Below are 23,350 nucleotides of genomic sequence, written 5' to 3'. Positions count from 1 at the left end.
TCATAAATCCTGCTATAATATGTCTTAAGTTCCCAGTCCTCCATTGGGTTGCAAATAAAGTTTAAAAAAGACCATCTCACATTAAAGATATTATCAACTATCATACTACAGTAGAAGTATACCCTAATTTGTCCTTAAAGAAATGTATAATAAATAGAAAATAACAAAATTTTTTGTGATTTAATGAAAATACTACTATATTAAATTACTGTCTGCCAATAAGTATAATAGGACTGTTTTATCCCTTTTTAAGTGCTCTAACAAGTTTAAGTGTGATTTATCATCTCAAAATTTTATAAACTCTGTACACTCAGAAAATACCATTAGTGAACACTATTTATACGTTTTTGTTATTAACCACTTTTATTCTTATAATACTTGTGTTATATTCTCATGTTAATTTTCATTTACTTGAGTATGATAAGTCAGCCATATGTTTTAAAATTTACCATAGTTTATAATATTCATAAGTATTCATGTTCTTGATGGATTAAACAGAAAATACTTAATCCTGATAAAATGTGCAAAGCTTTTAAAATTTGTTGTGCAAATAGACTGAATTGATATAACTAAGACTCAAACATAATTAAAGACATAAGGATTTCATATGAAGCTATTACTCCTAAGATAAAAGTTACAACATAAATTTACATAGAAAAAAATTAACTGAAAGAAAGAACATGCTAGAAAAAAACCTTAGAGTTGACCAGTACTATAGGGGATTTCTTTAATCAACAAGAGAATCCACCTATGGGATTTGGGCAACTAAGGATTTAAACTTGAGTTGAAGTATTATTTTTATGCTTAAAATGAGGTGTTATCTTTATGCTCTGTAGAAGAGATTTTACTTAAAATCTACTTAAAGTGCCATACTTTATAACATGACCTTAAAATTATTAAAATTTCATTTCATATACCCAGTAATTTAGACTTTTAACCAACTTATTCCAATGCATGCCATTTGAAAATAGAAATATCTAAGACAATTTGTAACAGACTTAGACTAAATTGACATAATTAGTGATACTGAATTGTCAATGGATTAATTATATAGGATCTACATTATACTGCATTCAGCATTCTATAGGTTGCTTTTAAAGAGTCTCTTAGAAAAAAATATTTTGGTTCTCTGTAAAAGTGAATACTTTGTTTAATTTATAAAATATCTCTTTTATTAAACCATTGTTAAAATGTGTCAGAAACAAATTTTAAAATCTTTTACCTTAAAATCTTTTAAGACATCTGATAGAATATTTAAAATATGTAGCAGTTTATAAATTTTAAATACTGGATCACCATCATCAATATTCAGAACTTACTATCTCTCTTGAGTTGGGTTCTTTTATACAAGGAAAGAAAGGTATGTTGTTATTTTATTCATATTTAGAACAAAGACCGTATGTATGCCATAAAATATTCAGGAAAGCTATATGGTACCTATACAAGAGTTATTGTCAGGTCATTCTCAGGGTTAAGGTCATGTAATGGAAGACAAAGGAGAACAAAACGATTGTGCCTCAAGAGCATACCCCTTTAATCTTTATCACAGTTCACATCAGTGGATTTTTGGAACCATGTAGAGAGTAGGGAATAAAACATGGATGATTGTGAAGAATGAGTGGGAAAGTACTCCCTGGTGTGATCTTTTTATAGAAATAGGAGGCAGGGCGCTGGGGTGGCTCAGTTGGTTAAGGGTCCAACTTTTGATTTTGGCTCAGGTCATGATCTCAGAGTTGTGGGATCGAGCCCCACATGGGGCTCTGCACTCAGCAGGGAGTCCGCTTGAGATTCTCTCTCCTTCTGCCTCTGTCCCTCCCTCCATCTTTCTCCCTCTGCTCAAATAAATAAATCTTTAAAAAAAGAAAAAAGAAATAGAAGGAGGAATTACAAACTGCCAAGAGAAAAATGTAGTATTGAATCATCCTCCAAACTTATAATTTGCCTCCTAACCTATATATAAATTAATTTCTTCAGAAGAAATAGGATGTAAATATCAGTAATTATTACAAAGCCCGTCATCCAATAAAATAAATGTTAAAAACCTTAATTGAAAAAATATTTGTGTGTTTTAAATAAAGCTTTTGTATCACATATTGCTAGAACATCCATATAAAAGTCAGAAATTCAGCCCATCATCTAGCCACTGTGCCTGCCATTTTTAAACATTTAAATGTGTTTAAGTGTCATAAAGTCTAGCAGTGTGTAGACTAACATCCAAATGATTGAACTCTTTCGTTTGTGTAGATATAGACAAGGTATATTTATTGTACAAATCTTCACATTTTGAGAGGGCTCCTAGGACTAATTGAAATTCATTGTGTTCCTTCCTCTGTTAAATAATCATACTATTTCAATCTCCCTATACATTCTACCTTGAAAGTTAGGCATTTAATGTGCAGGAACTCTGCTATAATCTTTACTGAAGAATAATTTTGTATTCATCTACATTGTGGCAACAAAATTCTTTTAGGGACAGAAGGATATTTAATAAATGGAACTTTTGATATGGCTAGAAGTGTTTGAGTCAGTGATCAAAGTTTTCAGAATTTTAAACAAGTTGTACACACTGAAGAAATAACTTTAAATTACTTAAACAGGGAATATTTACATGGCCATCAAATCAGTCCCTGGGATTTGAACACTGGTCAGGTTGTTCCTATGGTATACTAAGTTTCAAGATTGTGAGCCTATATTCATGTAATAGAACTGAAACTGAATTAGCAGACATGGTATTTTATTTAAAATATTTATATCACTTGATTTTTCCCTAAATTCAAACATTTAGATTAAATTATAGTTAAACTCTCACGTGATGGGCAGGGACACTTATCCATAATTTGGACATTCTTTTCAGACAATTTATGTGAAGCCACAAGGCAGATATATTGACAGTGCTTTCTTTTATATGAGCAAATAATCAGAATTAAATATATTTTCAAAAAGACACAAAGGATAATAATTTTGTTTCATACTGACTTTGAAAAGCTTTCCCTTCAATTTCATTATTAAAACTTTTGGTTGACCTTTTTCTGTTGGAAAACATCCTTAATACTGATGGAGTTTTTCATGCTTCTTAGTAATACTAATGAGTTGAATAATTTATGAGGTTGTCATGTGCAAAAGATTTGGTGTGATTTGATGTACTTTCAGCCTTGGTGTTGGAATATGATTAATAAAAACCTAGAGGCATGTGATTTTCCTGATGTTTAATGTTCTAATTTTGTATGTATTAAGTATGTTATGTAGGTGTTTTCTAATTGTAAAATTTCATGTAAGTGCAAATTTAACCAATCACTAGGAACTTTATAGATCATAAGGGAGAATATAAGGAAAATATTTTAAAACTCATAAATTCATCTTCTGACCTGCAGGGTGTTCTTCAGGGCAAATTAGTTAATGAGGAAATGATTGAAGAGGGAGGGTTTGTATATAGTTTATATGTTTAAATAAAAGCTAGACTAGTTAACTTCTGGTGCATTTCTGGTGCTTAAAGATTATGCTGTCAAAAAATAGTGCAAAATCTTAATAAGTTTGGTTGTTTTTGTTGACTGTCAATTATCATTTAGGACTCTGTTTCCCTTCCATAAAATTATAGTGGAACAATGTTTCATCAAAGCCTAAGACTGCAAGTTCCCTCATGTTTGTGATCAAAGACATCATCTTAAATAGGTCTGATCAGGCATCACAGAAGAGGGCAGGATGCTTCAGCTGGAAGGAAAAAAAAACATGGAGCAAAGATGACAAAGTTAATCAGTCATTTCTTTGGCAATAAATAATAAGATATGCTGAGAACTGCAAATGAGAATATCCTTAGGTTCCTCAGAGATGTGTCTGCTTAACACCTGATTTATCTAAGCTTGTGAAGCCATCAAGATATGACCTTGATGAATAAAAAGCAGCTCTGTAATGAATCTGGAATTAAATTAGTTTTGATGGCATATGCATGGCTACTGTAACATGATACTTGCAGAAATAAGGACACTGCTGAGAATAAAAGTACTAATGCATCTATAAAAATTGTTAAGAAGCTAATTATCTGACTTCTCTTTTAAGAGTTTACATATTTGAGAAATATGATTTAATTTTTTTTTACTTAATAGCCTGTTTGCCTTATGTAAAAACACTAGTAAACATCTTCTTACTGTTCATCAATAACTCCATTTTAACTGGCATATTATTAATTGATGCTCCATGTCTGGAATGAACTAGGTGATCTGATTATGTGTAAAATAATCCACTGAAAAGTTAATGATATAAACTCTTCTAAAAGAGAGGGAGAAAAAGAAATGCAGGGGGCCATCTTTTAGCTCTTTTTGGTGCCAGCTTCTTATTTTAATATCATATGATTGTCTAACCCTTTGGTTCTTTTTTTTTTTTAAGATTTAATTTTTTTTATTCATTTAATACAGAGAGAGAGCAGGTGAAAACATGAGCAGGAGGGAGCAGTCAGAAGGAGACTCAGACTCTTAAAAGCAAGAGCATTATTGAAAATGTCCCCACTTTCAAACTTACCTGTTAAATTTTGGCTTATTCTTGTAGCCTATGAAGTTATATAATCCATAAAGACATACCAGTACAGATGAATTTCGTGTCATTTACAGCATACATTTCCTGTGTCATTTAAAAAATGTATTTTAAAATGCTCTGTGTGTTTTTAAAAATGCTCTAAATAACCTATATCAGGACCATCTCATAGCTATTACATTCTTTTAATAATTAAAGAGAAATTTTTGTTAATTTTTTTCTTTCAGTCTCTGAGCCAGTTGCTTATCTAGCCAAAATATCTCCTACTCCCATTTCTGGGGGTATTAAAGTAAACTTTCCACACTGAATTGTGTGACAGGCTTTTCAAAGAAAAACCTCCCCTAGGAGGTTCATCATTCCCCCAGGTTGATGCCACCCACTGCAAGGGGAAGCGTGCCCACCCTCTCAGCCCTCCTTTAAGTTGTTTGAGTCATCTTTACTTTCATTCCCAGGATTGCCAAAACTTTCTTCCTGCCATTCTGCTACTTATCTGCCCTCTACTCCTCTTGAGTCATGACACAAGTTTTCTTTAGTTCTTTTCCCTTTCCTTCCTTCCTTCCTTCCTTCCTTCTTTCCTTCCTTCCTTCCTTCCTTCCTTCCTTCCTTCCTTCCTTCCTTCCTTCCTTCCGAGAAACATGCTTGTTGTAGAAAATCTAGAAAGTGCCAGAAAAGTACAGAGTGGGGATGAAAGTCACTTACAGCCATGTAAAGTAGCTGCCTTTGCTGTTTTTGATGGACTTATTTCATGCTAGTCTTCTTCTAAGTGCACTTTAACACAGGAGCCAAACACTATGCTGTGTACTCAAATAATCACAAAGATGAATAATGCATCATCTCTTCTCTGTATGTTATTTAAAGGATTCCAAACTGCCCCAAGTTTTCTATATTCCCCTCAAGCTTTTAGCATTTTCTTCCACAAGTAAAGTGTGCCATGTGATTTTTAATATAATAAAATCCTAGTTCAAATATTTAAAAATTACCCTAACTTCATGACTAATCAAAACCCTACCAAGTAATATCCAGTCTAAAAATGCACAGGGATTCTACATTTATCATCATGTATATTCTTAAAATGTGGTTTATCAAATTTCCTTTAAAGAGCACAGAATGCAGTTTTCTACATTCAGTCCATTAGGCAGCTTATTAAGTTAGCCTCTTATACTTACATAGTGCTGCACTTAAATTCAATAATATTTTCTTGCACCTTTTTAATTGCATTTTTTTCAGTCTAAAAATGCTGTTTGAGAATATCCCCTTTGTTGGTCCTCCCTAAGAAATATTGCTTACATATGAATATTTTGAATTAGGAATAAATGAAATTCCAGTTTTGCTGTCAGAACTAAATTGTAAAAATGCATTGCATGTCTTGGAAAATCAGTATACTCTATTAGCAGGCCTGTCAATATAAAAAGTGCATTCCATTTCCACCTCTTGCTCTAATAACCTTTTCTCTGTTACTCTGAGGCAGTTCACATAATCAGGGTATATTGTCAGCTTACTGGAGTTGGGGAAGCATGAAATGAAAATCACGTTAATATTGATCCAATTCTTTTACTTGCAAGTGTCCTTGCTGTCCTTTTCCACTGAGCAATAACTGTTGATGTTAGGTGGCCATTTTCTTATTTTATTTCTTATAGTCCAGTAAATTGTTTACAAGCATAACTAATCTGAATAAGAATTTACCACTTAGAATAATTTCTACAAACACTGTATCTTAATTAACGCCTATACTGCTAATTCTACATTTTGCTATATCACTGAACATTCTCCTCGAGCTTTTCAGAGGACAGCTTACCTGCAGATACAACGTTTGTCTAGTTTAAAGCAAACAGAAGTCTGTGCAACTTCTTCACCGGTTAAAACACAGAGGATGCTGCACTCTAATTTTATGTGATGTAAGGATGTGCTAATATGGACCATAAGTAACATCAATTATTGATTCAGGCAAGGATTTTGATTTCTGAATAAAGTTTATTATAAATTTGAATCTGGTATCTTGGGTTTTTAGTTTTTTGGTAGTTTAAAATAATATCTATTTTGAAAATAAAATAAAATAAAATAAAATAAAATAAAATAAAATCTATTTTGGATTGTTCAATATATTCTCTCAATCAACAAAAATGAAGTGAGAACCATGGTTAAATTTAATGCATTCAGACTAAAATACCCAACTAAGAAAGGAGGAATTTGATGTCTGAACTGTCCAGATTTCTTATCTGTGTTTATGAAATCTGGCCAATAACCATTCAGATTTTTACTTAAAGTGTATTTGAAACTGCAAATAGAAACCATCCATTTCATTTGTGAAAACACTTGCTTTCATAAAATGATTTTGTGTTGATGAAGTGAGTCTCCTGACTCAGCATCAGGTATAAAAGAGAAAAAAGATACTTGAAATTTGTAGTAGTGTTTTCATTCAGTATCACTAGCAATTTTTATTGTGAGGATGTTTCTACTGGAATGTCTGGATTTTTTTTAAATCCTGTACTATATAAACCATGATTCTTTTAGTCCTTAATCTCTGGAAAGTCTTTCCTTTTATGTCAGCATTATTTATGTTTCTTAAGGAAAGAAATACTATGTGCTATCAAGTCAAAAACAAAATTTAATTTTGAATTTAATTATTTACAAAGAAAAATATTTACTTTTTAGTAAACTAATAATGAGTATTGTGTATATATATGTATCTACTGCTTTCATATCATGTTAAGGTCAATATAAAATATTTTTGAGTCATAGGTTTCCCAATATAGTAAAAAACATTCTTTTATCTTATTTGAAATGTTCAAAATTCTAAAGTCTTCAGTAATAGATTTGTACGTATTATTGCATGGTAACATGTCACCATATCTAATGTAATTAGTTGAGAGGTATATTTATCTTAAAATCTTTTCCTTCCAGTGAAAATTAAATAATATCACTTAGAGGCACTAAAACCACTATTCTGTAAAAGTATTCGTTGCTCAGATTTCAGCTTTAATGAGGAAATTTTATTTATTTTAAAATATCCCAAGGAATTCATACATCATTAATACTTCTAAAGGAAAGCATTTAGTTTTGAAAAAGAATTGCAGCATTTTTTCATTGTTGAAGTATAACTGACATTGAATTGCAGCATTTTATCTTATTTACATAGGGGTAGATTTTGTCAAAACACATTTTACAGTCTATCATGAAGTGGTGAATATTGAAAAGAATTTCTCTTTCACAAAAGTATGTCATTTTGTGAAACTGACTTCCAGATGTTTAGAAACATTAGAATTTTTCCTAATGTTACATTTAGATGAAATTGAAATGAGACTAAATTTCCATTTTTCCTATTCTCTTCCAATGATGGAAGACAAGTATATATTAAATGCATTTTCTATATATAATTCTCTAAAGCAAATTTTGGTATCACCTTTGCTGAGAAAGCTGTTCTTCCCCTTCAGATTTCTAAGACAGTAACAATTTTTATATTTTTAACATACTGGTATACAAAATCAAAAACACATGTCAAATACATAGATGCTTGTGTAGTTTTATGTAATAATATCTTTAGATGAATATTATGGTTATTGGAAGGAAATAATATTTAATATAAGCTGTTTACACTCCATTCAATTTCACAGGCACTTCATGGCACCTGCCTACAAGCTAACCTTCCTGTCTTCAGCGAGTATACAATCAATGGAGGAGCTGAAGGCTCATATTTCATTGTAGTGAATATAAACAGAGTAATGACAGCATGGCAGAGGGAAAAAGATTAATCCTAACTGAAGGAAAGCAAACCGTTATTTGTTGAATACCTGTTGTTGGTTAAGCATTGTATTGAGACCTTACATGCATGAATTATCTTGAGTATTTTAATTCTCACATCAGCCTGCCTTCTTCCTCCTTTATATAAATTTTAGAAGAATCATTATAAACAATAAAGCACTGGCTGTATTCTTGTTCAATTTTAAGTTATACTTAGTAAACTTTTCTAACATCTCTTCTAATTTATGTATTTTACCAAAATTTTAATAAGCACTTTTGAAAGCTTATTATGTAAATAAGCTTCACACATTTCAAAGTATTTTAATATCCAGTGTCTCATTTTACCATTGCAGTAACCCTAGGGGAGTGTGGTTGATAAATACTTATTCCTCTTTCGCGGATGGAGTAACTGAAGTCAAGAGATTGGTCTAAATATCTTTTTAAAATATGTTCTTGGGCAGCCTGGGTGGCTCAGAGGTTTAGCGCCGCCTTCAGCCCAAAGCCTGATCCTGGAGACCCAGGATCGAGTCCCATGTCAGGCTCCCTGCATAAAGCCTGCTTCTCCCTCTGCCTGTGTCTCTGCCTCTCTCTCTCTCTGTGTATCTCTCATGAATAAATAAATAAAATCTTTAAAATATATATGTTCTTAATAAATATTTGAGGGAAAAATGAAGTTAGAATTGCAAATCTTGGGGCACTGGGTGTCTCAGTTGGTTAATAAGCTTCTGCCTTCAGCTCAGGTCATGATCTCAGGGTCCTGGGATTGAGCCCCTCATTCTCTGCTCAGAAGGAGAGAAGCAGGAGAGTCTGCTTCAACATGTATGGATTGCCACTCTGTTTGATATCTGACACGTATCTGATAAGATAATACCTAAATAAAAGACTCCAGAAAAAATATCAAAAAATCAGGATAATAAATTGTGATTTATTTGTAAGGTAAAGAGTTTATACAGAATAGGGAATGATCAACTACACTGAGCCTTGAAGAACAAGGCAAGTAAAAGAATTCCAGGTAAAAGAAATTACATATGTCAGATTTCAAAGCTTGAAAAAGTTTTGCTTGTTTGGGAACAGAAGCATCCAGCTCTTGGGGAATATAAGATATGAAGATACCAAGTTGGTAAAATAGTGAGGTTAAAGAAGTAGCGGCCAAATCATGAATCATAGACCATGTATTTAGTTGTACAGATCAAATAATGTTGAAAATGTATTCTTACATAATAGGTTCGGATTAGATAGATAGACACATACACACATATATCATTTTTTTTAAAGATTTATTTATTCATGAGAGACACAGGGAGAGAGAGAGAGAGAGAGAGAGGCAGAGACACAGGCAGAGGGAGAAGCAGGCTCCTCGCAGGGAGCCCAATGCGGAACTCGATCCCAGATCCTAGGATCAGACCTTGAGCCAAAGACAGACACTCATCCACTAAGCCACCCAGTTGTCCCCATACACATATAATTTTTAATAAATTAAATCCATATTTCCATACTTAGTGCAAAATAAATAGCAATAGTATAAAACTGGTAAGAAGATGATTTTTTTTGGTATGAGTTTTTATTGGAGTCCGATTTGCCAACATATAGCATATCACCCAGTGCTCATCCTGTCAAGTGCCCGCCCCCCTCAGTGCCCGTCACCCAATCACCCCCACTCCCCGCCCACCTCCCCTTCCACTACCCCTTGTTTGTCTCCCAGAGTTAGGAGTGTCTCAAGTTCTGTCACCCTTACTAATATTTCCCACTCATTTTCTCTCCTTTCCCCTTTATTCCCTTTCACTATTTTTTATATTCCCCAAATGAATGAGACCATATAATGTTTGTCCTTCTCCGATTGACTTACTTCACTCAACATAATACCCTCCAGTTCCATCCACATTGAAGCAAATGAAGATGATTCTCTGCTAAAATTGGCTTGTTACAGATTTATATCTTTTCTCTGTGTACATTAGCCACACATATAATCTACAGCTTCCCTATTGCTGTAAACTACATTTTATCTTTATTGGTATAAATGTTGTAGAGCTATAAAGAGTATGTATAGAATAATTCCTCAAACTACTATGTAGTCTTTTTCTTTATATTAACTGTTTATAATTATCAGTTTAAAAAAAAAAGGACACATAAAATAATTTCTTTGCCTTGATGGTCCCAACTTTCCAGATAGACATACATTATTTGAATATTATTAAGATAAATTAATGTCTAAAAAAAGATAACTTAATGTCTCCAATTTGTCATTTCTATATTTTGACTTATTTAAAAGATAATACGTTTTAATTCTCTTGTTACTGCAGTTTTAAAATATACTTTGTTTTACATGGTTCCTGTTTATTAAGATAAATTTAATGAAAGAAGAACTTTATTTAGGTTTGTGTAACATTATTTTGTATTAGATAAAACATTTTCATATACAGAGCTATAAGCATATATATTTACTAAGAAATCTAATGGGTATAGAATGCTTGTAGTTGTTATTTGTGACATGATGTGGAAAATAACATAAAAATAATTTTGGATTTGGATTAATCTATAACTTGGTGGCATTTTATTACTCCTGAACCTTTCCAATTTATGGCATTTTGATGTTTTCTGAGAAAATAAGTATATATACCTATATATGCCTATCCAATTTTACACATAATTCATATTCTCAAATTTAGAGAGTTCTGGTGGTTTGTAGTATTCGCTTGTTAATTTCTTGATGAATGGCTAAAGAGGCCAAGAAGTGCACTCAGTCCAACATGTCTTCTGAAGATAGATGATCTCAAATAAATTCTCTTCCCAATCAGATTTTGATTTGTTGGGTGTTAAACCAATTCTTTCTAAGGACAGTGTTTATAAGCCTTGTAATGAGACAGCCCTTTGAGACCTTACCTCTTTTTGCTTGTAATTTTGATGAATGAAACTCTAATTCATAAAAGATATTGCAATTGAAAAGCACCTTTGGATCTTGTACACTTTAATTTAGATAAATGTTTCATGCAGTTCCATAAAATCAGGAATTTTACTGAGCTCCAATTATAACACTACAACAGGGATGGTAAGTTCAGTATGTTGGTATGGATCAGTTTACCATATGCCTTTTAAAGACATAATTGTTTTATTGTTTTAAAACTAGAGAGAATGAAACTGAAAGCTTAATATACATTTCAGAGCTCACCTTCCTTTGACTACGTTTATTTGTAGATTTCAATTTTAACAATGTAAGACTAATGTAAAGCTTTTTTCATAATGACAAAGCAGATTAAACAGGGATGGTTGTGCACAAGGAAAAATTTGTTTTATCAGGCTGACTCTACTTAAAGAGTTTTATTGATTATTTCCTATAAAGAACCAAGCTCCCTTTCGTGTAAATACATAAATTCTCTAGTTTGTCCCCACACTGGAGGCAAATCACCAAGACTCTGAGAAAGCTTAGCCTCTTCAGATTAAGAAATACCCAGAGGTAACTTTCTTGTCTCAGTTTATTCATTTATTCAGCATATGTGAGGGCTTGCTCTGTGACAGGCAATGTGCTAAGAACTGAGAATACGAAGACAGAAGCAGGCTAGGCTGGCAATAATCAGGGAGCTTTCAGGCTGTGTGGAGACAACAAGCAAACAACCAGTTACAATACCTATAGCTCCAGTAATAGGATTTATAAGGTGTGGTGCAAGAACCAGGGAAGGAGCACACAAACTTACCCTAAGAAATCAGAGAACACAGGGTGGGTAGACTTGAACTCCATTCAGCAAATCTTTGTTACTCATCCCCTGAGTGCCCCACACTGAGGCTGCAGAAATGAAGCTGTAGCCCAGTGGAGAAGACAAACACATAACAGATGACACCTGTACAGCAGGGTAGAGTTCTGTGTAAACTGTGAAAGTGCAGAGCAGTTGGCTTGGAAAGGCACCTAAAGATCAGATAGGACAAGCCCCAAAAAGGAGGAAGGAAGGAACATACCATACAGAAGAAATACTATTAGTCCAGGTAAAAAGGTCTAAGGACATATTTTGGAAGCTATAAATAGTGTAGCATTGCTAACAGGGGAGCAAGAAAAGACACAAAACTGATCATGAGAGGATAAAAGGTCTTGACCAGCCACGCTAAGGAATTTAGATTGGACTCCCATCATATAAGCCTTGCACTAAGTGTTCTTGATTGGGAGGAAATATTATACAGGAGGAAAATATCTTCCACTTATTTTTGCTTTGTAATAATCACTCTGACAAAAATATGGGGGATTCTCTGAATAATGGAGCTCCTGAAAACCTCTAGACCAAAAGAGTAGTGGCCTGAGCCAGGGCCATGGTGGTCACCTTCCGGGATGACCCCTAGGTTTGTAGCTTAGATAAGTGGGTTCATCAAAATTGGGGGAGGTGGAGAAGCAGTAGATGATTCATTCAGTAAGGGAAGTGTAATTAGGAATACCAAGCTGCATATGTCTAATAGAAATATGGCTATAAAGACCTCAAGAGAGGCTTCTCAGCTATTAATGATTGGACTTGCCTTTTTTGTTCTCAGATAATGTAAGCTCTGAGTGTCTCAAATTAAGTTACTACCCAAGAGGCAAACAAATTACAAAGATAGCTACCCCTAGAAGAGTTCTGTTTTCCTGGCTTTGTATCATCAAGAAACCAAATAAAATTAAAATGAAGTTCTGGAGCATTCAGTAATGAGTCCTCAATCTTTTATTCCAGAAGAAAGAATCATCTGTGGGCCAGTGAAAGAAAAATATACATAAGCCATTTAATGCCCCTGACATCCCATGTAGCATTGAATTGTAATAATACTGTTTGTTTCTGTAGTATTTATCAAAATATATATTTAACAATTATTACTTTATGTTGTTAAGCTATATTTTGACCATGCTTTCCAAATGCTATTATCCAGTAAGAGTTAGGTTGATAGACTATACCTCACTGACAGTATCGTTCTATAGGGCTTTTGTGACATGATGGTGTTCCTCACATGTGTTTTACTCATGTATGTGCTACTTATGAGCCAACTTATTAATGTTCTAGCAAACAGAATTGGCTCTGAAATCCTGACAAAAGAAGTGTGCAAGTTGCAATGAAAGAGGCTAATAGTTTTATAATGTAAGCTTTAGGGCAGCTAGATGTACTTCCAAGAAAATGGTTGGGTAGATATCACAGACAATAATGGACTGTCAGAAGTCCTACACTGAGCCCGAGAGAATGCACCAAAAGTATTGTTAATTGTTAACTGGAGGGAATTTTGGCAAAAGGCATGACAAGATTTGGAGAGTGATTGCATATGTACACAAACACCTTAACAGTCCCTAGATCTATGATACAACACCACCGTCCAGAAGTGATTTATTAGGCTCCCATTTTCAGGAATATATCCACCACACCTAATGAAATGTGTAGGCATTTTCCCAGGAAATGTGCTTCCTTGAAACCTATATACTACCAGTACAGCTAAAACACAGTAAATTACATTTTCTTCCAGTTTGAATTCCAACTTCAAGTGATAGGAAATAAGGATATTTTTAAGCCATATATATTTCTATATATAATTTATATATATCATATTTATACATATAATTTATATAATATTTATAATTATATATATATAACTTATATATACATAAGTTTACTTACTCTTCAGATAATTTTAGAGACATCATCACCTGCCAAAACAAGTGGCTAAAGTGGCTATTATTAAAATACTGAAATATAATATTGAAATATAAATATTAATTATATCTGTTGAGTCAAATGCATGAGGGATTCAAATGCATTTTAATTTCTAACCTTTACTCGATTGACATGTTAATGCTAGGTCAGCCTTGGCTATATTTTAATTTTTCTGACTGACTTTGTTTTTTGTACTTTTGGCCTTCTCTGCTATTTTATTTTTTTTTTTAGATTTTATTTATTTATTCATGAGAGACACAGAGAGAGAGAGGCAGAGACACAGGCAGAGGGAGAAGCAGGCTCCATGTAGGGAGCCTGACGTGGGACTTGATCTGGGTCTCCAGGATCATGCCCTGGGCCAAAGGCAGGCACTAAACCGCTGAGCCACCCAGGGATCCCTCTCTGCTATTTTATATAACAAAATAAGGCTATCAGTTTAGAAAAACATTATTGATTTCACTGACTGTTAAGGAATTAGCTCTTGTCCAGCACATTTTAGGTCTGCATCATGCCTAACTCCACCCAGTTGTAGCCTCCCAGTGACAACCACTTCACTTTTCAGATATGGGCATGTTCTTGTTTTCTTCATACTTAACCTATCTTCAAAAATGATCTGACTAATTGATTATCTAATTCACACAAAAGTATAGTTGAGCAAAATTGTGTGCTTTTATGTATCAGAAAACCAAGTTTGTGATGAGATGCAGATTTTTTATAGAAAAGTGGTCATCTTAGAGCCCCCAGACATGGATTTATAGAATCAAGATTTTCTCAATCATCAGCCAACTCTTGGTCACTCAGTGTGGAATGAGCTTTCTCAGCCTGTTTCCTCCTCTGTAAATAAGGGTCAGTTATTGATTACCACCACCACCGCGCCTTTCTCAGTTATTTTAAACACTGAACAAGATAAAGAAGGTAAAAGAAGGTAATTGTAAAGTCCTATGTAAATGCGTTATGTAATTATCAGAAAGTAATAGGTTATTTTTAATACTGAAAGCCAAACAATCATAATAACCTAAATTCTTATATTTCCAATGTGATTAGGCACTGAAGAAGATGTGGTAAAGTCCAAGAAAACCTTCAGAAGTCAAGCAATAGTGAATCAAAATGCAGAGACAGAACTTATGCTGGAAGGAGATGATGATGCAGTAAGTCTCCTGCAGGAGAAAGAAATCGACAATCTTGCAGGTAAATGTTTAAGTATCTTTCTTCTGTTTGTTGTAAGTAATAATTACACACAAAGTTCCCCAATTTAAGATCGATCTCTTGGCAAATGAGTTGGTGCCAGTGGTTGGAACGATGCTGAATCATGTGAACATTAATAATTTACTTCATCTCACTTCTAGCATTAGAGAGAGGAAAGTACCTACCAAACAAATGTGTGTTTTACTAATAATAAATGAATCGCTGCATCTACTTTCTTTGTAATGAGGAGCAACTTTTTCATACAGGAGAAATAGTACATAGCATAAGTTGTCCCATCTAACTGCCTAAATAATTGGAAGGGGAGACAGAATGATAGATTTAATGACTTACCTGTGACTCTAGCCTGCTAACAACTATGAAGAATGGCCACGTCAGTCAGCTGACACTCGAATTGCCATGTCTTCCCTGCTACTGCCACTCTTCAGAATGTCCCTGGTGCTTTTCTGTATACCCACACTGCTGGTCTCCACCATTAGCAGACATTCTTGTTTTCACCTTGTCCTGGTGCTGGTCTAAGGTCAATTGAGAGCAGAATCTGCAACAACCATGTGGGATATGTGAATATGGATATATGTGTTGGCCATAACCTTGTTTGGGTTTTAAACCATCCTTGAGAACCTGATGAAAACCGATTGCTTCATGAAGGTGTACATATAATTTTGTACACAACTTCAGAGCGTTCCCTGACCCCTGGAAACAGTCCATAGAATCATATACTAGATCTCAAGTTAAAAACTCCTGCTTCAGATCTCGAAAAGTGGCTGGGTTTTACCTCAATTATGTATTTTCAGCCCGTACAGTGTTCGGGTGGCAGATGGCAATAGAAAAGTGGAATTATACTCATCATTCGGTTTACAAAATAGCACTCTTGTTTCCAGAAATGTGCTCAAAATTATCTGGCATGCTTTGTGAAAACCTCCAACGATGTTTCTGCCAGTTAGAGATTCTCTATTTTATCGAAGAGATGTTCTTATTAATTGTAAACTAGAGATAGCACCTTATTCTCTCTCATCTAGAAAATGTTTAATAAGGTCACTCTAATGCCAGTTCCTGGATATAACTATGTCACTAACATTTCTGTATCATGAAAATTATTTGTCCTGTTTAAAACTAATCCTAAGTCTATGAACAAATGTTTGCCTTGAATTCCTAAGCAAATGTTGAAGTTTTGGTTTCTTGTTTTTGTGCTTTGTTTTAAAAGTTCTGAGATTTTCTCTGAGGCCATTTGGAAATTTAAGCAAATGAAGTCTGTGGTTTCATTTTGCCCACAGATTTGTTTTCTCTTTTCTTAGTTTTATTCTTGATTTTAAAGAACTAAAGAAAATTTATAAACATGACTCATGACCTTTTCAGATAATACATTGTCTTTCCCCATCCACATAAATAATGTGCTAGTAAATATGCTCAGTAATTATACAATTTAGTTTAGACTCTGGTCCTTAGTTCCTGTTATAAAGGTAATTAATTAGTTGATACAAATTTGGCTGGTACCATAAAGTTTATTATAATAAGATCTGCCCCATACTATCAGAGGCAAAATCCAGTAAAGACTCATAACTTCTTTATGTTTCTTTCTTTTAATGGTAGCTAGAGTAATTATTAATATTATTTATACTTATAAGGAAAATTCCCAAAATAACATTAAGTTAAAATATCTAAAGAACAATGAAAGTATGTTTGCAATAAATTGTTTAAAAATTTAATTGTGTGGCTCTTGACCAATTCATTCTGTCAAGACTTCTCTAATTTCTCTTTTTTAAAAGAATTTTTAAAATTTTTATTTATTTATTTGAGAGAGGGAGTGAGCAAGAGCAAGAACAAGGAAAAGGAGAGGGAAAATCAGGCTCCTCACTGAGCAAGGAGCCTGACATAGAGCTCAATCCCAGGACTCTGGGATCATGACTTGAGCTGAAGGCACTCAACCTACTACCGAACCACCCAGGTGCCCCCTAACTTGTCTTTTAAACAGATTTTTCTTTGAGCAGATTCACTACTATCCATTTCCACCTGGTTTTAATGAATACTCTTTTTGCATTATCCTTGTGTCTGATAAATCTTACAAACTGTCCTAAAATATTGATCCCCTATCTAGTCTATAATGTTCCTCTTTAAAACAGCAGTCCACAAATGTGACTCTGAGCTTTGAATTCGGTAGAAAAGAAGGAAAGGATGGATGTTTTGTGAAAGGAGAAGTAAGGGTAACAAATAGTCTGCATGATATATATGATATATAGATATATATTTATTTTGTAAATGCTGAGGCCTATTAACTAGACTGGTGTGACAGTGACAATGTCACATAAAAATCATTTTTAGAAGTTAATTATAAACAAGTATTCTTAGATTTTTTAAAAATCAGCTGTTAATGAAATTTCTGACTACGAAAATATGTAACTGTTTTCATTGTCTTTGTCTCAGAAATTAAAATTTGTTAAATGATAATGACTTTCTTATATGTAATTTATTGTTCTAAATAACCAAATAGTACTATCCTAAGGAACACCTCACTATTATCATAGGAGAGCTAAGTCCACATTAAAATCCAGGAGAAAAAAATAAAATAAAATCCAGGAGATCCTAAAATCTGTGCACAAAATGAATATAATCTAATACTTGGTGTCTGGAAATATTATGTAAAATAACAAATGCCCACTTTCTACCTCTGAGATGAAAATTACAGGTTTATCTTTTCATGACTTAGTGATATAGCTTACATATTAGTAGTGTAAGAAATATACCTTCAAAAATATAAAAATAATTAGAATTCGTAGATTTTAGATATTCTGGGAATGAGGACACTATTTTTGTAATAATAATGGTAAACCTAAATCTGCTGATTAGCATAATTCATTTTCCTCTTCTTACAAAGCTCTGTTTTGCTGACACACAGATGAGGAGACCATGCATTGTAATTTGTCATTATGCAATATTTCTTAATAGTCAAGTTAAATACCAGGGGAAAAAAAAGATGCTAATAAGAATAGAAAACTAAGGGAACTATTAATTTAGTTAAGATATTTGGAGATTTAAAAGCTAGGATCAATTTCTGTTTATAAAAACAAAAAAAGAGTCAGAAGAGTAACTATAACTAGCATGTCTTACTAAGAACCAGGAAGTGTTCAAAGAGCTTTATATGCAGTAACCTATTTAATATTCACAGTAACTCTATAAACTAGATACCATTATTACCCTAATTCTACAAATGAGGCTACAGAGACCAAGAGAGATTAAGTAGCTTGTGTAAGGTTAAGAAGTAAATAAAATAATGTATTTCCTTTAAAATACATAGTTTATGGTTTGAATTAAAATGTACAAATAGTATATTTAAAAATGCATGTGTATAGGGCAGCCCCGGTGGCTCAGTGGTTTAGCGCCACCTTCAGCCCAGGGTGTAATCCTGGAGACCCAGGATCGAGTCCCACGCTGGGTTCCCTGAATGGAGCCTGCTTCTCCCTCTGCCTGTGTCTCTGCCTCTCTGTGTGTCTGTGTCTCTCATGAATAATTTTTTTTAATGAATAAATAAATAAATAAATAAATACATAAATATAAATAAATATAAAAATAATAAAAAATAAAAATGCATGTGTATATACTTAAAGACTCTTCTACAATAATGTAAAAACAAGACCTTATACGTCAATTTTTACACTGGTTCCATTATACTATATCTAGAAGTCTGTGAATATGCACAATAATTAATTTCAGTTTTATAAATCTGTTCTCTGAAGTCATTCTGGTAAGTTAAAAAAAATCTGATAGAGGGGGGTTTTTAGCACCACTTTATTTAAATATTGACTCTTGTGTTTTTTCCCATTGTCTGTCTTTGAGTTTTTTAGTTTTAATAAAGAGAAAATGGTCCACAAAGTTCTACAGCTTTAAATGTCATACAATTTTCTGTTTCACTTTTAGTTCTTTTTCTTCCCAAGCTGTTCATCTCAAAAGGCAAGTTAAATGTATGTGATTATTAATTACTCTATTTATTATGCATTGTAGCAAATGGCTAATATAATATAGAAGAATGTGAATGAATTAGTTATTATATTAATACCACCTAACTTAATTTATTTTAATTGCTTTTTTAGTTTGTAGTGATTCACCAAAGTGAATTAGCACCTAAGATCCCATACATAACTAAAAAATTTCAATTTACTAATTATGTTGTTACTTGAAGCATTGAAATTAATTAGTATAATTCAACTGATTTTAATCTAAAATCCCAGTATATATTTTAATTTGAAACTCAGCTTGGCAGATTATTTCATGAAATAATCATTAACTAAAATTTAAGATTAACTCAAATTTATATGAATTGACAAGTGAATGATTTAATTCAACTGATAGAATTGTGTCCCACTGATAAAATGCACCTCATTTTTTTTAGAGTGATAGTTCTGTCACATACACCAAGTGACAGTAGAAATATTTTCTGTAGTAGGTATAGAATTGTACAGACTTCTATATTGCTATTTCCAAATATTACAAATTTTGTCAACTTAGGGAATTCTGAATTCATCATCATACTTATGGGTCCTTTATGGCTTACCAATTCTGAAAATTATTAAAGACAAATTTTTTTGTTTATATATGTAAACTGTTATTACCAGTAATCCATCCATCCACTTTGTAAGATTTTCCACAGGCCTACACCAATATCCAAACTTCTTTCTTTGCCTGAAATATCCTTCGCACATCTCTATTCTGCATCTTCCCTTATCACCTGTCAAAATCTCTACCCATTTTTTATAACTATATTAAACACTTTATGAAGTATTCACTAGCCACTTTTGTCACCCCATAACTTTTTTGTGGTAATAATTTTATTGAGACATAATTCATATACCATACACCAGACCCATTTAAAGGGCACAATTTAATGTTTCTTAGTATATTCACAGTTATGCAACCATCATCACAATCTTAGAACATTTCATCACACCAAAAAAGAAACCTCCATATTCTTTGGCTATTCCACCGAATTCTCCCATGGCCACTCCACAGCCCTGGTGGGCCACAAATCTCCTTTCTGCCTCTGGAGATTTGACTCTTTGGGACATTTCATATAAATATAATTGTATAATATGTGGTCTTTTGTGACTAGCTTCTTTTACTTCACATAATGTTTTCAAGTCTCATCCATGTTCTAGCATGCATGTCCTTTTTATTGTGAATAATATTCCATTATATAGATATATCATATTTTGTTTATCCATTAATCGATGGACATTTGGCATGTTTATACCTTTGGCTGCTGTAATCTTTTTTTTTTTTAAGATTTTTTATTTATTCATGAGACACAGAGAGAGAGAGAGACAGAGGCAGAGACACAGGCAGAGGGAGAAGCAGGCTCCATGCAGGGAGCCCCATGCGGGACCTGATCCTGAGACTCCAGGATCACGCCCTGAGCCAAAGGCAGGTGCCAAACCACTGAGCCACCCAGGGATCACCGGCTGCTGTGCTTAATGCTGCTATGAACAGCCATGTACAACATTTTATGTCAACATTTGTGTTTTCGTTTCTCTTGAGAAACCTAGGCATGAAATTGCTGGGTCAAATAACTATTTTTTGCTTTTTGAGGAGCTGCTAGACTTTTTTTTTTAAGATTTATTTATTTATTTATCAGAGAGAGAGAGAGAGAGAGAGAGAGAGAGAGAGGCAGAGACACAGGAGGAGGGAGAAAAAGGCTCCATGCCGGGAGCCCGACGTGGGACTCGATCCCGGGACTCCAGGATCGTGCCCTGGGGGCCAAAGGCAGGCGCTAAACCGCTGTGCCACCCAGGGATCCCCCCTGTTTGTTTGTTTTTTTAAGATTTTATTAATTTACTCATGAGAGACACAGAGATAGAGAAAGAAAGAGAGAGGCAGAGACACAGGCAGAGGGAGAAACAGGCTCCATGCAGGGAGCCCGATGTGGGACTCGATCCCAGGTCTCCAGGATCACGCCCTGGGCTGGAGACAGAGCTAAACTGCTGAGCCACCTGGGCTTCCTTAGACTGTTTTCCAAAGTGATTGTATCATTTTACATTCCCATCAGCAGTGTGCAAGAATCAGACTTCTCCACATCCTTAATGCTGGTTATTATCTGTCTTTTTTATTATAGCCACACTAAAATTTTGATTATATCATTCTTAAGACGCTTATATAAGATGCCTTTCTGTATGTTTTCTCCTTCCTCTTAGACTCTAAACTCCTTAAGTATAGTGACCATATCCCATGTACCTTTGAACCATGAAGAAATCTTCTAATACAATTACCTGTCCTTAAAAGGTTCCCATTGAAAGAGTTAGTGTAGGATGAAATAAGCTAGAAAGCTGAGATTATTATCTAGTTCCTTTATACAAAACCAAGAAGCAAAAAATTTTAAGCTATTAAAATTAAGTATGTGGGTGCTTGAATTATTAAATCATATGCTCATACCAGTTGAATTATTCAAATTACTCAACTCGTCACTTGACTTTTCAAGGTAAGAACTAATCTTACTTCTACCCCAGCTGCTGCTAATTGTATCATTTTAACTAAATATCTCCTAAGGTTCCCATGTTTAAAGTCAAGATACCACCGTGACTCTTAAACAAAAAATGTTTTCTCTATCACATGAAGGAGATACTGTATAACCAATGGATCATAATATTATTTTGCATATTTAAAAAGAGTAACTAGTATAGAAAACTAGCGACATGGGAAAAAAGTGTTGGAATATGAGTTGGATATTTTTATGTGGCTTTTTCAAAGTGCTAGATTTGTAATCCTTTACACACACACACTATACCACCCACAAAATCAAAAATCTGCAACTCAGAAAAAATGCATTATGTGAATTTAAGAATGAAAAAATATAGAAATAAGGAGGACATCTAAGAGAAACAGGATGTAATCAGAAGGAAATTCTCCTGTGTGACAGGTTCCCTGCAGGGCACACCTTTAATGCCCTAAGGAGTTCTCAGGTATACTCTCACTGATGTAAGAGGGCTATATCTTTTCAGACTGCTTTTCATGTTGTTCACTAGTCAAATTTTTTGTCTGTTTTGTGTTATCTTTATTCTACTGATTCAAAGTAAAAATAGTATCAAATAATTGGGGACTGGAAACTTGCTTAGCATTTGTTTTAAGGTTAACCATTCCTACCTCCCTAAGTCTCTGTTTTACTGCATTCACACGCTGATTTGCTTACTCACTAACATCTCTTAGGATGCAGAACCCTGGGACTCAGAAACTGACAGAAAAAAAAAAATCATCAGGATAATTAGCCCTGCCACCACTATCTCTCAGTAACTTTGGTAACCAGGAAGTTACAACCTAAAATAGGTCTAGCTTAATAAATGAAAGTTGACAATTAAGATCATCAGATAGATACTGTAGGCCTTCAGATATTCTAACTTGGAATGTCCAGGTAACAGAGGCAAAGTTGTTTATATATAAGTTGAATGTTACCTAAAAATTGAGGATAAAACAAAATATATAGCATTTAAGAAGGAAGAACTCAAGATTCTAGAAAATTCTAATAAAAATACAGAAACAAAATTCTAAAAGCTGAAAGTTTTTCAGAGAAAAATATTATTTAAAAAAATTCTAAACTAAACAGAAAAATTTTATTATAATTGTTCAATGGAATAAGAGAACAAGTGCTGTAGAAGGAACAAGTTCAATGTTATATAGATACAGATAAACTCATACTCAGATCATATCTGCAGAAGCCTAACTACTCTGTGCAATACAGTTTGCATATGGTTAATGAACAGTCTTTCCCTAATAAAACTAGTAGTTTTTACAAGATTTCTCCATATTTATTTTATGTAGTTTTAGTTACAGAATGTAACTAGGAATTGAATCAATCTGACATTTGTATTTAGGGGGAAAATGTCTTTTAAACATTCTGGATTCTCTAAAATACATTTTGCTCAGTATTTTCCCCTTAATTTTTAAGCCCATGTGTATTTCAAGGGAAATTTAATCCATATGTCCCTGACTCACTCACACTTAACTCATCAAAATATTGTTTAGTAAAAGCTATTTGATGTTGAAAAAGCCTTATGAGTCTTTATAAGTCTTTTTTCTCTCTCTTTGAATTAGGAAGTTGCTTTGCCAGTCATAAATAGTATACCCAAAGGGTTCACATTCAGCTTCAAACAGAGAATTCACAGAGCTCTTGAAGACAACATTAACAACATGCTCATTGCCTACAAAAGCTAAAATATTTAAATTTCTGACTTAATTTTTTGATTCAGTTAAAGAGCTAT

The 23,350-nt window shown here is 33.5% G+C and overlaps 1 protein-coding gene across 12 annotated transcripts in view; it reads left to right on the top strand.

Moving 5' to 3' along the window:
- NBEA (neurobeachin) overlaps window positions 1-23,350 on the top strand; it is a 674,173-nt gene that overhangs the window by 436,302 nt on the left and 214,521 nt on the right. For 8 of the 12 annotated variants that reach the window (XM_072795453.1, XM_072795459.1, XM_072795454.1 and 5 more), the window contains 2 exons: window positions 14,955-15,098; window positions 19,026-19,058. In XM_072795453.1, coding sequence (XP_072651554.1) covers window positions 14,955-15,098; window positions 19,026-19,058 — 177 coding nt within the window. The remainder of the gene's footprint in view (window positions 1-14,954; window positions 15,099-19,025; window positions 19,059-23,350) is intronic. The other 4 variants (XM_072795460.1, XM_072795455.1, XM_072795461.1 and 1 more) reach the window with 1 other exon arrangement.

The sequence above is a fragment of the Canis lupus genome, chromosome 24 (assembly GCF_048164855.1).
Source record: "Canis lupus baileyi chromosome 24, mCanLup2.hap1, whole genome shotgun sequence".
Classification (NCBI taxonomy): Eukaryota; Metazoa; Chordata; class Mammalia; order Carnivora; family Canidae; genus Canis; species Canis lupus.
This window is presented reverse-complemented; position numbering and strand designations above follow the sequence as displayed.